This window comes from Macadamia integrifolia, chromosome 1 (assembly GCF_013358625.1).
Source record: "Macadamia integrifolia cultivar HAES 741 chromosome 1, SCU_Mint_v3, whole genome shotgun sequence".
Taxonomy (NCBI): Eukaryota; Viridiplantae; Streptophyta; class Magnoliopsida; order Proteales; family Proteaceae; genus Macadamia; species Macadamia integrifolia.
Genome location: NC_056557.1, coordinates 34,149,735 through 34,163,939, shown reverse-complemented (window position 1 = coordinate 34,163,939; position 14,205 = coordinate 34,149,735). Strand labels below are relative to the sequence as shown.

Genomic DNA, 14,205 nt, shown 5'->3' with positions numbered 1-14,205 from the left:
TGTTACCAAAATAAAAAAGGGGCAAAGATAATAAGGTCATATGCTCTTGCTGCTCTATCTATGGAAGAGAAGCACATGAAGTTTCCCTTTCATATTTTTTCAATTCCTAAAAAAAATATAAATTTGGTACTAAGCACATGAAAGTTACCCTTCTCTCTTGATTTCCTTCCAAGATGTTTTTTTTGGCTGTTGGGTACTGAAGAATAGATAGGGACATGACAATAGATCCAATTTTTCTTCACCAAGGGTGAAAAGAAAACCTCTTAATTTATGGGATTTGATTCTTTGATTGGATTGAGGAAAGGTACTCTAATCCCGTCAATAATAAATATGGAGTTAAAGTTAATGATGATGTACTATTCTAAGAATTTAATTGAAACGTCAAATCATCTTAGATAGAGAGATTTCTTTGTTTCTCCTTAATAGTCATATAATTTTGGAGATGCCGTAAAGAAGAGACCAGTATTCGAGATCACAAGGTATTAAACAAAATATATAAATTAGACAGTTCTTATTGGATCAACTTGGCAATATAACCTAGTATTTTAAAGTTGGTATTAAGGGGTCGAATTGGCCTGAATCAATCCCAAAAACCCTAAAATCGACCGTTCCATAACATTAAAAGTCAAGATTAGTCACGACTGATTTCAATCCAAATATCTGATTCGATTCTGATTTTTGAAACAGTGAGTAGAACACATACATCATTCAGGTTCCCCCGTTCTCCCCTCCCTTCGACCCGTAGAGATGATGTAGGTAACTTTTCATGTCATTAGATCATGTATTTTTGTTAAAATAACTTCCTCTCAAATAATATTTAAATGAAGAAATGATCCATGTTTGAGAGTGTCAGCATTCCCCTCTTTCAGTCTCTCTCCTCTCTTTTCATGAAAGATCTTTCTACCTCCTGAAATGATTCCTTTTTGGGTACTTATTGGGTGTTTCCTGCTAACGTAAGTTATGCTTTCCTCTTGAACACGGAACACTCTCCCTAATTAAATATTACTATCTGCAAACTAGTGTACTTACTTTAGACCCATGTCATTACAAAAGACTATTGGTGGCTCATAAAGGAAAGTTTATGTAATATAAAGTTACACCCAACCTTTAATTCATGGTAGTTTGCTACAAAGAGTACAAGGCATGAATTTACAAAATGGCTTGTAGTTTAATGAAATATATGGGATCTATCTCAGTTACTAGAACTGTAACCATTAAAATCACTCATCAAATCCCTAACAATTATATGAAGAATGCAAATATATGGTACTATAGCCACTGTTTCAAAGATCAGAATCGGCCGTAACTGATCCTGATTCTGATCATTTTGAAAGGATCGATTCTAGGGTTTTTGGGACCGGATTGCTAGGAATCATCTCTACTTCTCTTATAGTGAAAATTACAGACTAAAAAGATACAATAACTGTACTGATACCATGCAAGAAACAAAACAAATCCTATGTCCCATGGCATTCTTCTCTAGAGTGTCTTTTCCAGTGGCAGTTTTTTAGTGCCGATGAATCTTGTCTTGGCTTCTTATGCTGAACCTTAGATTCCATGATCCATATAAGTAGTGGAATTGCCTCCATTCTCAATAATTATTGAAGCCCAGCTTGCTTCTTTTGTTCCTATCTTGAAACTGCCATTATTTGTTATGACTAGATGATTAAACCTAGGAGAGCTGGCCAAAATCATATAGAATTCTATCAAACAGTTTCAGTTCATTAACCCATTTCTGGATATAAGATAAGATCCCATTTGGGTTTGGTTTCTCTTTTGTAAATACACATTTGTCATTTCTTGCCAAATGAAATAGATTGTAACACATGCCACCACCATAATTGCCTTTTTTTTTTTTTTTTTTTTTAACTGTGAGACATTGGTAGGAGATACCGAGATAGGACCTCTGAAAATAGTTCAAAAATTGAGTTAGCCCTTAAAGCTAAAACGGTAGCAAAGAAAAGAAAAGAAAAAATTAAAAAAAAAATTGAATTTGAGAAGAAAAATAGACACATAAAAAATTATTGTGTACATTTCTTTCTTTTTTATCTTATTATCTTTTATATTTTTTTTTTTTTTTTTGGTGGAAAGCTCTTAGAGATTTCACAAGAAAAGAAAATATGCCACAAGGTTTCAAGGATATTAAATAAAACACATTGATCCTTGCAAAGGGTTTCTACGCTTTTATTTTAGGGCGGGGATTGGGAAGGGTGCCCCCACAACACAACTGTTGGGAGAATCCCGACACCACGTCAATGGTTGTCTTGAAAAATGTATCATTCATATATGACCCACATATTCAAAGCAAAAGAAAAAAACCCTCATCTAAGAAGAAAATTGCTCCTTAACGTTGTGGAGGAGAATCCTTCCTCTCTTTTATTTTTTCCTTTCTATCAAACTTGCACAGATGGAAATATGACTTGAACTAGAATGTACTCTTAACCACCCCCACCCCAAAAAAATAAAAATAAAATTAAAAATCTTCACTTAAATATAAGTAATAATTAATGGGTCCACCTGAATGTAACTGACTAGATTACAATAGATCTTGTAACCTATTTTATAATGCACTAAATATCACTATTAATAATAGGATTGCAGCTCACAATAGGAATAAATATGATATTTAACAATAAAATTTAAATTACCTATATAATCAATCTTTAGCATCTGACAAGGGTAATCATGTAATTTTACCAACACTACAGCAATTATTTCCTAGTTTTCACTTTTTTTCTAACCAGCTTTTCGCTTAGGCTGTGTTTGGTAGCCAAGAAAAGAAAAGAAAAGAGAAAGAAAAATACAAAATTCACCTTGAGAATAGTGAAATTTTCCTTTGATGCAAAAAAAAGATAAAAACCTTGCCAAAAACACAAGAAAATACAAAAAAAATTCTTTTCTTTCCTTCTAATGGTAACCAAACATATAAACTTTTTTTTTTAATTTTCTCACCATTTCATTTCTTCTCTTTTCTTTTTTAGATTATTTTTTATTTTCTTTTCTTCTCTTGGCTACCAAACATAGCCTTAATTAAAAGGAGAGGTACTGATATCCCCTTCATACTATTGATTGTATTATATGGACTTAAAATTTAAGCCAACCCTTTCTTTTAAATTTGTCCAAAACCCTATAAATGTGACTTCAAAGCTTCTCCCTTATTTGATTTGCCAAGTCATACTCCTAGGAGAAGTAATCGTATTTCCTTAGTCTTGAGATGCTCTAATTTTTCATAATTTTGTTTATAAATAGTTTAATATGAGAAAAATAACTTTGTTCAGGAGTAGAATGTCTGTGCCCAAACACAGGGTGGGATAAAATGATTGCCCCCACCCTTTCACGAGAGTCTAAATTCTATCCTTGTTAATGCTCTAGTGTGCACTCCAATTGACCCTAGTATTGGCACAAGGTCACACTCTTGGGTAGAAAATTTTTCTCGTTTAATATTTAATTATCATAAAAGGATAAAGAGCCATTCTATTCAATGGAAAGAAATTTTAGGAGTGACAATTTAAGCCTATGTCCTCTATTGCATGGGATGAGTTATTCTTAGTTAATACATTAGTATGCCTAAAAAAAAAAAACCTCTAATACTGTTTTTGATGAGATAGGCATTGATGATCTTCACTTGATTGAGAGAGAGGTTGAAGAAATGGATTTATGAGGTATTGGACGGCAAACATAATACAGATAATATGTCTAAGTTCAAATCTTCAATGGCTTACTTATAGATATATCACTTCAGTGTTCGTAATTTTTGTTACAGTCCAAACCAAATGGATATTTAGGGAATAAACATCCAAGATTAATCACATAAGCAGACACTTGTTTGTGTTTCAGCATATTTAGACTTCATCATGTGTGGAAATGACAAATTGATGATGAGGGATTGAAAAGTTGGAATTTTGAAAATAAAAAATAATAATAATAAAAAGGAAATTTTTCTTTGGACCATTGAGGTTTCTATGCCCTCTCACATGAATTTTTTAATCAAATTTTCTCTACTTTAAAAACAATGAATACAATATTTCATTTCTCATCAATATTTCGCGTGTGAGGGCATGAAAAACATTAGGGGCTCAGAGAACTTTTATCCAAAAGTAAATCGAAGAATAATGATTAACACAAATTGTTGACATGTGAAATTAAATTTGATATATTACCAAGCTAGAAGATATCTTAATTAATCTACCACATGTAGATTTGGTGTGGGGCGAGGAATCTTCTGTACCATTTTACTTTTGGAAAATTTTTTAAAAATTGTAAATTTACTAGTCTGCCTCCCCCTTTTTGTAGAAATTATTTTGCCGTTTCAGTACAATACTTCATTTTTTTCAACGGAGGTAAATCATGTCATTTCACATAAATACTACACCAAATATTATGTAAATGATTTTTAACTTTTTTATTTTGATTTTTTTTTTCATGAAATAACTTTTGAATATAAGATAAGAGGCAATTAAAAAAAGATTCAAAGGTATTGGTTCACCATTTTGGTGACAAGAAGTTGTACATTTTTTTTTTTTTTTTTTTTGTATAAGAGGGAGCGTTAACAGTTCATTCCTCATAATTAAAATAAAGACTCTTTTGCCAAAAAAAAAAAAAGGACTATATAAATGACCCCGCTATAAACTTATGTATAACTTGACACTTTTTTTAATTATCTTTTGTCTTATTTTCAAAAGTTTTAAAAGTCAAATGATATAAAAGAATTTAAAAAAATTATTTGAAACTGATATATCATCTTTAGAAAAAGAAAAAATTACACTGCCACCCCCTGAACTTTGCCTTCCCCTATACTCTTACAAATGACACAAACACCCCCTCTAGGTTTAAGAAATTACAAACACACCCACACCATTAGTTTAATCCGTTGAGTCCTCCAAATATTGATGTTGAAACCCTAAGAGTTGCAGAATGATTGGTGCTTGCTATCGGTATGCAAATGTCTGCGACGGCTCTGTCGCCATCTCCATTATCGGCACCTTTGTCGAACAATCCTCCATCCTCTTCTTCAATGAGGTCGCCTTCTACTTCTCAACAATCCCAGTAGTAGCAACAACTCCCATCATCTCTCTCTCTCTCTCTCTCTCTCTCTCTCTCTCTCTCTCTCTCTCTCTCTCTCTCTCTCTCTCTCTCTTGGCTTGTTCTAGGGGTGTCAACGGTCCGGGTTGGTGCGGTTTCGATCCGGTTCCACCGATTTCGGTGTGAGTTTGGAAGTGACCGAAACCGACCCATTAAGGATTTATCGGTTTCGGTCCGGTGTCGGCTTCGGTGCGGTTTGGGTTCGGGTTGGTACCGGTTTGGATTTATTAGGTTCATTTCGGTTTGGATCGGTTTTTTAAACCGGTATGGAGCCATTAGGAAACAACCAAATGATAAATTGTTGAACTTCGGTTTCTTAAATCGATTTGTAACCGGGTTGGTTTTGGTTTTTGGTCTAGTTTGGATTCGATTTTCCATACAAATGTATACAAAACTATTCAAATTTTGATTTTTTTAATGAATTTTGGAGTGTTTCGGTTTCTTACCGGTTTGGTTTCGGTTTCGGTCTCGGTTTTGAGCCGGTTTCGGTTTGGTTTCGGGTTCATCCGGTTTTCGGTGCGGTTCGGTTTGGTTTTGGGGTTACAATACTCGAAACCGAACCGAACCAATAAGGCTTCGGTTCGGTTCGGTCCGGGTTGTTATGGGTTCGGTCCGGCCAGTTTTACCGGTTCGGTTTAGGAATTGACACCCCTAGCTTGTTCTCTATATTTCAATCGAGCTTGGCAACGATGGCCACTTCTCATAAGCCAGTATCGCTGGATCACCATGTAATGGGGCNTGGGGGTGGGGGGTTGGGGGGTGGGTTAGGGAGACAATAGACAAGTTCGGATCAACTCCCCATGTAGGGGAAAGGTAACTCGCCTTCATGGGATTCCACTAAGGGACATTTGGATCACGAGTCGAGCATTTACTACACCATTGACTCGAGGTCTTACCTCCATAAATGGTGGAATCCCATCTACTTTGGTAAGCGGATAATGAACCATTGGCTTAATAATAATCCTTCACAGCAGCTTTCTCTACCGCAGGGCATCCAACAATGGGTCAGGAAGAATGCACTTTCATGTTGGGACCTATTCTAATTATACTTGTCCATGAAGGCTTTTTTCCCCTGCCTCTCTCCCATCATTTTTTACATAGTACTACACAGTACACACGATGGCATCTTAATAGAAATGCTAAGGAACCAATAACTAATACTCTCAATAAGGATCCAAGTCTCACATGTTCTGATGTTAGGTAATGTGAACAGAAGCAACCCATAATTTTAATATCTTTTAATGGTGGCTTAGAAGCAAAATTTGTAAAATATATCTAGAAGAAGAAAAAAAGAACAAATCAGCAATAAGGTCCCACCACTAATGGCTTTCAGCCACACCTTGCCTTTCTCAGAGAGATAAAGCTCACAATTGTGACACTGATAAGCAAAACATAAGTAACCATCAAGTTTAGATTAAGCAGCTATAAGAAGGCATTCATCAGCGCCTCAACATACGGTAGAACCCAGTTGCCCTATCATCCCTCAGCTTCAATATACACGCGGGAGACCTCCATGAGTGAACCCATCCATATTTCTTCACTCTTGCTTCTTCCTTCCTCAACCACCTATAGGGGCCTTGAGCGAACTTTAACTTTTCTAGAGCCTCCTAAATCTCTCTCCGGCACTCCTATCCTGACCTGTTATATGCTTCAAGCAAAAAAAGGCCAATCATTCACTAATAATGCTTACAGACGGAAGAAGGTTATCTCCTCAGTCGTGATTGATTCCCTAAAATGGGATATGGCAAAAATAGCCTATGCCCCCATCGCCATCTTAATGGTCAAGGATTGATATGTCTTGTCTGACTCATACTTTTAACCTCCATAATCTTGGATCACATAGATTACAACCAAGAACAGAACCACACCCCTGGAAGATGACATAAAGGCCCTCCTCAGAATCTTTCAATCCATGTCATTTATTGTACATGGAGAAGAAAGCTTTTGAAGAATGTTGGAAATAATCCTTCAAGGAAACAGTTTTAATTATGAAAGTATGAAAAAGGTGTCATACGACTACGTTAAACCAAAAAAATTGGCATGTAACTAAACTAAAGGACTCCCCTTGTCTATCTCATATTTATCACCAGGTCAGATTTATTTTTTCATGGAGATTTGATCACAAAGCCTATTCTTTGCTTCATAGGTATAAGAATCTCCAAAAATGTAGCTTAGAAATCAAAGTGTCCGATTAGAAAACACATACCGTTTAACTGAAATGTAGTAATGTACAGTATCATACTTCAGATGTTAGCCATTGGTGGAAATACAGATCATAATATGCAATACAAGGCATCTTCATGTGCAAAACTTGATTTCCATATTCAATACCTCTGTTCATATTTCCATACTGCATATTCCAATCTACAGTTTCTGACTCTGTATTTTGGTCGTTGAAACATTTAAAAAAAAAAAAAATAAATATTGATATCATCATATTAATAATTGGATAATATTGAGGTCATTTCAAATGAAATGTTTCCTTTGCCGTACTTTCCAAAAAGAGAAATAATCAGGATCTTTTTTAGTCAACAGTGTACCTCTTAATATCTTACACCATCCACTATATATAGATATTATGCATGGCAATCCTAGGTCTACGCAGAAACAAGCAACAGACTAGGGGTGTCAACAGTCCGGGTTGGTGCGGTTTCGGTCCGGTTCCACCGGTTTCGGTGTGAGTTTGGAAGTGACCGAAACCGACCCATTAAGGATTTATCGGTTTCGGTCCGGTGTCGGCTTCGGTGCGGTTTGGGTTCGGGTTGGTACCGGTTTGGATTTATTAGGTTCATTTCGGTTTGGATCGGTTTTTTAAACCGGTATGGAGCCATTAGGAAACAACCAAATGATAAATTGTTGAACTTCGGTTTCTTAAATCGATTTGTAACCGGGTTGGTTTTGGTTTTTGGTCTAGTTTGGATTCGATTTTCCATACAAATGTATACAAAACTATTCAAATTTTGATTTTTTTAATGAATTTTGGAGTGTTTCGGTTTCTTACCGGTTTGGTTTCGGTTTCGGTCTCGGTTTTGAGCCGGTTTCGGTTTGGTTTCGGGTTCATCCGGTTTTCGGTGCGGTTCGGTTTGGTTTTGGGGTTACAATACTCGAAACCGAACCGAACCAATAAGGCTTCGGTTCGGTTCGGTCCGGGTTGTTATGGGTTCGGTCCGGCCAGTTTTACCGGTTCGGTTTAGGAATTGACACCCCTAGCTTGTTCTCTATATTTCAATCGAGCTTGGCAACGATGGCCACTTCTCATAAGCCAGTATCGCTGGATCACCATGTAATGGGGCTAAAATCGATTGTTGCAGTACAAGTGCCGGCCATTGCATGAATTTCAAAAAAAAAAAAAAAAAAAAAGAGAGAGATAAAACCCTTTAGAATTTAGAAATAAAATAATCTAAAGCTTATCCCCGTCAGTGGCAAAGAACTCCCAAACCCTACAATCTCACTTGGAAATTTTCATATTATTTTCTTCCATTCTTTCATTTATTCTTCTTCATACAGAATTTCCTATTGATCCCATTCCCTCTCGGCCTGCACGATGTGGATTGATGCAAAGGGTGGGGGTGGAACATGCTTGGGCGAGGTTGCAGAGGATGGGATGGGGCAAAAGTGTTGCCGAAGAAGAAGAAGGAGAAGGAGAAGGAGGTATGCAAATGGTGGGGGCAGACCAGCTTGGGCGAGGTTTTAGAGGATGGGATAGGACGGTGGTGTTGCCAGAGAAGAAGAAGAAGGAGATCGGTAACAATTTTGGACATTTGGGAATATTTTATTGGATATTTGATGTGAGGATACAATGGTCTTTTATATTTATAACTAGCAGAATACTAACAGTGTGGGTGTATTTATACTTTTTCAAACAAGTAGGAGGTGTTCGTGTCATTTTTTAAAGTACAAGGGAGGGCGTTGATTTGAAAACAAAGTTCAAGGGGTGGTAATGTAATTTTCTCTAAAAAAAAATTCCTAATATATCATTATCAAGAGCTATACATATAATATTTAAATACACATGTAAAATGATATAATTTAATCTCATTGAAAAAAATAGGGAAAATTACATGATTACCCATTTTTGGGTTTTCCTTTACAAAATTATCCACAAAAAGTTTTGGTTAACAAAAATATCCAAAATTAGGTTTGGGTTTACAAAACTACCAGCCAAAGTTTCAGTTAACAAAAATACCCAAAATCCCGTTTGGGTTTACAAAATTACCTAAAATAGTGATTCTTCATCTTCCACATATAATCATGTATTTTTTTATTGGGAGAGGGATAGGTATGCTAACGTAGTACTTAGGAATTAGGAATGCTAGCGGCATTTTGACCGTAGGGTTTGATCAACATGAATTGAACCATTGGATGGAGAGAAGATATACAATTTTTCAATTTACAGTTGCAACACCTTTACTCTCTCTCTTTCTCTCTCTTCTCGCCGGAAAAAGTTTACTAGAACCAGCCGGAGAAAGCGAAGTTGGGTTTTTTTTTCCCTTTCTTTCATCGATTTGCAAAGTACAGCTTGAACATCAGCAGCAACTACGGTGGCAACAGCGTCGGCAGCAGTGGCGGCAGTTCCAGGATCCCTTCACCGAAATCTGACTCTCTCTCTCTATTCCTTTCACCAATGTTGCAAAATGAAAACAACTAGTACTACAGGAACACTACTTCGATTTCAAGTGTAAGAACTAAAACAAACAGAACAGAGAGAATAAGATAGATAAACTAAGACGCACCTCTCCTGGGCTTCACAGTAGCCTTGGTGGTGGTGGTTGTGGTGGTAGAATTGTGTTGTATTGATTTCGTCTTCTCCTCAATAGGGAACAACACGCCATCGATGCCCTGTACAGATATTCGACAGTTGGTGTAGATGTCGAGATCGAACAGATAAGCCGATTCATCTCCCTGTCCAAATTTCACAAATCCATCTGCTTCCTCCGCCACAACCTTGTGGGGTACTCGTAAAGTATCGCACTTGATCTTACCGAACCTCCTCACCGCATTGTACATACTCTCTTCCGTCTGATACTCTGGAATGAGATGGTAGTAGACGATCTGTTTTGGAGCACCAGGTTTGCTCAGCTGGTCCGTTGTCAGCTTCGCCATGGCATCGTCGTTCAGAGCCAATATTGTTAAGACGTAACCTTCAGACACTAATTTCCCCATTTCTGACGGTAAGGACGTGAGGTTGACCAAAATGTCGACGAGCTCGTTGTATCCGCCATAATGCAGGAGAGTGTGGATGAAGTCCTTAACTTGGGATTCTCCGTCGAACTTGTGGTGAGGACCGCCGGGCCTGGTGCTGGTGCTGGTGCCGGAGCTAGTGACGGCCCTGGAGCCATTGCATCATAGATCGGCAGCACAGGCGGTGAACCTGTCGGCGTCGGTGGTGTTGGTTTCTTGAGTCGGTGGGTTCTGGGGTCGACAGTCGATGCTCCTTCTGGCTTCACCACAGAAGTCTGTTGGAGATTTCTCCGACGGTTGAAATATTCTTGAACGGATCAGGAGATTAATTGTCGTTCGATCCCATGAATGACACCGTCGGGATGGGTCACCACATCTGGATGGATGACTACCGCGGAATCGACCTTCTTGTCGGAATCCGTACAGGTAAGATGAACATGATCGTGAGAAAGCGTCTTGTGCTTAGCTGACTTGCGGCCGTCGCTTCTGCCGCAGCCGCAACCACAGTTGCTGTGGGTTACCAGATAGTACCGCTGTCGTTGACAATAGTGGCGGTGCCAACTACTTTGCTTTCTCCGGCTGGATCCGGTGAATGAATGATTTTTTCCGGCGAGGAGAGAGAGAGAGAGTAAAGGTGTTGCAACCGTGCATTGAAAATTTGTTTATCTTCTCTCCATCCAACGGTTCAATTCATGTTGATCAAATCCTACGATCAAAATGCCGCTAGCATTCCTAATTCCTAGGCACTACGCTAGCATACCTGTCCGTTTTTCTTTTTTATTGCTAAAACTTTGAGTGGGTAATTTTGTAAAGATAAACCTAATTTTGGGTATTTTGTGAACTAAAACTTTTGATGGTTAATTTTGTAAAGAGAAACCCAAAAATGGGTGATCATGTAATTTTTCCAAAAAAATATTTCACAATAACACGAGGCGAAAGAACCCCTATTCATGGCACATACATGGCTATTATACATACACGTAGGCCAGTGGGAAGCCGTGCTAAGGCACCTTCGGCACCTGGGGTGGGACCGCGCAGTTTTTGGTAGTTTTTTTTTTTTTTTCCCTAAAGAGTAAATTTTTTTTTTATTTTTTTTTTATTTTTAAATTTTTAGAACAAGGATGATATCACGTGATACAGGCCTCCGTCATGTTCCAACTACCGCGAGTGAGGCGAGTCTAAAATCTAAATCTGAGATGGCACCAGACATTTCAAATAAGATCGTAAGATAGAGAGAGGGGAGAGAGACGGAGGAGAAGCGGAGGAAGATCCATTTGAAGGCGACATCATCTTTACACGAGGGAGATGAATTGCTTTTAATACTTTTGAAGAAGTTGCAGAGACGGATATAATTTTGAATTTTGCTCTGTGGCCTCTTGTTTCGAGAATTAAATGCAATCGGCAACGCTTGTCGGTATGCCCTCCTAATTAATCTTCTGTAGGGTTTCATTGTTAGCACTGATCGTCTATAAACTGATTTAAAGCCATTCTGTTTAAGATCTACTAATGATTATTGGGGTTTCTTTTATGGATTTTAAGTTCACCATCTATGATTTTACAGAACGAGAAAATTTTAGATAGTTACGGTCTTAAATTTGGAATTTTGTAGTACTTTCTGGAATTGGTTCTCCCGGTTGTTGTAATATTCATTTCTTTTCCTGCCATTAAAGAAAAAAGGATTCATTTCTTGTCCGTGCCTTCAACTACTTTCCCTTTTGAGGGGTTTAGGCGGTTTGCAGGTTTCTAACTGGAAAAGAAAAATCGGATTTTTCCTTTACAACTTTTGATTTGAATATTCAATAAGATTACTCTTTCAGGGGCTTGGTTGAAACTTTTGATTCGATCGTAAATCTTTCACAAGAAAGGAAATATGATTTACGACAGGAATCCTATCTCTTGGTTTGCTTTTCCTTTTTTTTTTTTTTGCTTTTGGGATTGGGATGTTGTTATTAGACTACTCATGTTTATTTTATTTTTCCCGTTATTTCGTGGAATCATTCATATGGGTTTTGGAAAATGCATTTCTTTTGCTATTGATCAAACAGGGAAGGAACAGGGAAGTTGGGTTTGATCTTTGCTCGCTTGCTGAATCTCTGCTTTTGTTGGTTGGCATTCCTTTATGGTTACCGAAACCCTAATTATTCCCTTCCATTAAAAAAAAATTCCTAGACTGAATTTACCTTATTCTGATATAAATTGTCTCTCGTTTGTGGCAATATTTGTAGTGAATGTGCTTAAGAATTGCAATTGTTGGAAACCAGATAGCTCTGTTTATTACTCATTTCCTTGTAAAGATTAGCAATTTGTTTCTGAATTTGATTGAGAAAACCTATTTCAATTCCAACTGGAACCAAATACTTACCCTCTATAATCCACTATACTCAAGGCACATTTCACTTCCTTGAACAGATTAACATTTCACTTCCTTGAACAGATTAACTAACTAACAGCTTCTCTGTGGCGAGACTTCAGAGGATAGAGCTGCTTCTTCTCTGTGAGGATAGAGGTAGGAGGATCATGGTTCCAACACTTGATGCTATGAAGGGTGGTGGGGGCTCCGTTAGGATAGGGGCTACTGGGACTGTCAGTTCTTTGATGAGCAGGGAATTGGATTCTGTTAAACGGTCACCACAGTCATCTAAATCTTCTCCTAGAAAATCTCCAACACTCAGTGTCTCTGTTCCTTGTGTTTCTAGGCCTAAAAGGTCGCCAAGAACAGCTGTAGTGAATGAAGCAAGCAGTAGTGGCAGCAGCAGTAACCACAGAAGCCCTGGAAGTACTCGGAAAACAAGATCAAGTGTCTTAAAGAAGTCACATAGTATCCCAATGCTTGGCTCTGATGATACTATTGTTGATAATAGTCCTAACAGAAAAAAACCTGAAAAGAAAGGATCTTACATTGTGGAAGTTGTTGATCTAAAATGTGGAAGCCATGACAGAGCATGGTCCAACCCAATCACTCACCAGCTCCGGAAGCTCTCTTTCTCGAAGCTCTCGGAGAGAATTGGCTAGAGCTTTAAATTGTTCATGTCGGCCTTCAGGTTTTTGTAAGAGAACCCAGGAACTCCATTGGGCCGAGTACTATCAGCAACCTCCACTACAGAACAGATGCTAGGTAGAAGCCTCTTCTTCTTCTTCTTTTTCTTTGATGTCATGATCATGCACTCAAACTGGGGTTTGGACCCATTATTGGTGGATGTATGTTTGTAATCTGCGACTGAGGTTTCTTGGGGATTCCATGGCTGGCCAACTCAAGTCTGCTGAAGTAGTCGATCTCTTGTAGGACAAGGGATCCAACCGTGCCTCGTGTACCAACCTCGACTGGAGAGGTTTCAGTCATAGTTGCAGAGAATTGGTAGCTGTTAGGAGAGCCTTTTAATACATAGTGTGGTTTGGAAGAATGCTTTGTGGGCAAATAGGAGAGGTGGGTTTGGGTTCTTGTATTGGTAGGGGGGAATTGTTTTGGAGGTTTGGGCATGAATCTTGGATCTCATAGGAGGGTTTTATACACAAAAGTAATTGTTAAAGCACTTCATGATCTCAAGTGGACAGCATGGATCATTGCGTTCTCTCAGGTATTGTAAATAAATTTTTCTTTATCTTGTATTCCTCTTCTTCTTTGGTGTTTTCTTTCATCCATGTTTATTTGTTTTGAGTGAGGAGGAAAGGGTGGGAAGCTAGTGGTGTAATGTGACTTTTTTTTTTCTGGTGGAGGTGGGAGCATCAGGGATTCGAGGACTCTTTTATGAGTGCCTTATTTAGGTAATGGGGCTATGGGAAGTTGAGAGAAGGGTGTTTGGTTCTTGTGGCATCACTTTTTAATTAAATTTGGTTGCTTTATTTCTCATCTGTTATAAAGTGGGGTTCATGGAGAAGCTATGATAGGGATTGGTTCATGTACATCATGTGGTGCGAACTCTTTGGGTTTTTTTTTTTTTTTTT

The 14,205-nt window shown here is 37.9% G+C and overlaps 2 protein-coding genes across 3 annotated transcripts; one reads left to right on the top strand and one right to left on the bottom strand.

Annotated features, from left to right (window-relative positions):
• Nucleotides 1-9,449: 9,449 nt before the first annotated feature.
• LOC122079785 (fasciclin-like arabinogalactan protein 17) lies at nt 9,450-10,400 on the bottom strand. The gene has a single exon (XM_042646539.1). It carries the CDS (start codon nt 10,243-10,245, stop codon nt 9,805-9,807), a length of 441 nt encoding a protein of 146 aa, XP_042502473.1. The 5' UTR covers nt 10,246-10,400; the 3' UTR covers nt 9,450-9,804.
• A 985-nt stretch (nt 10,401-11,385) lies between these two features.
• Nucleotides 11,386-13,869, top strand: LOC122079681. 2 transcript variants are annotated; one of them, XR_006140529.1, is made up of 2 exons: nt 11,386-11,677; nt 12,698-13,869. XR_006140529.1 is itself a non-coding variant. In XM_042646391.1 (2 exons), exon 2 carries the CDS (start codon nt 12,781-12,783, stop codon nt 13,273-13,275), a length of 495 nt encoding a protein of 164 aa, XP_042502325.1. In that variant the 5' UTR covers nt 11,456-11,677; nt 12,736-12,780; the 3' UTR covers nt 13,276-13,869. The 2 variants fall into 2 exon arrangements, 1 of the variants encoding a protein (XP_042502325.1); XM_042646391.1 differs by having other exon boundaries at nt 11,456-11,677; nt 12,736-13,869.
• Nucleotides 13,870-14,205: the final 336 nt, after the last annotated feature.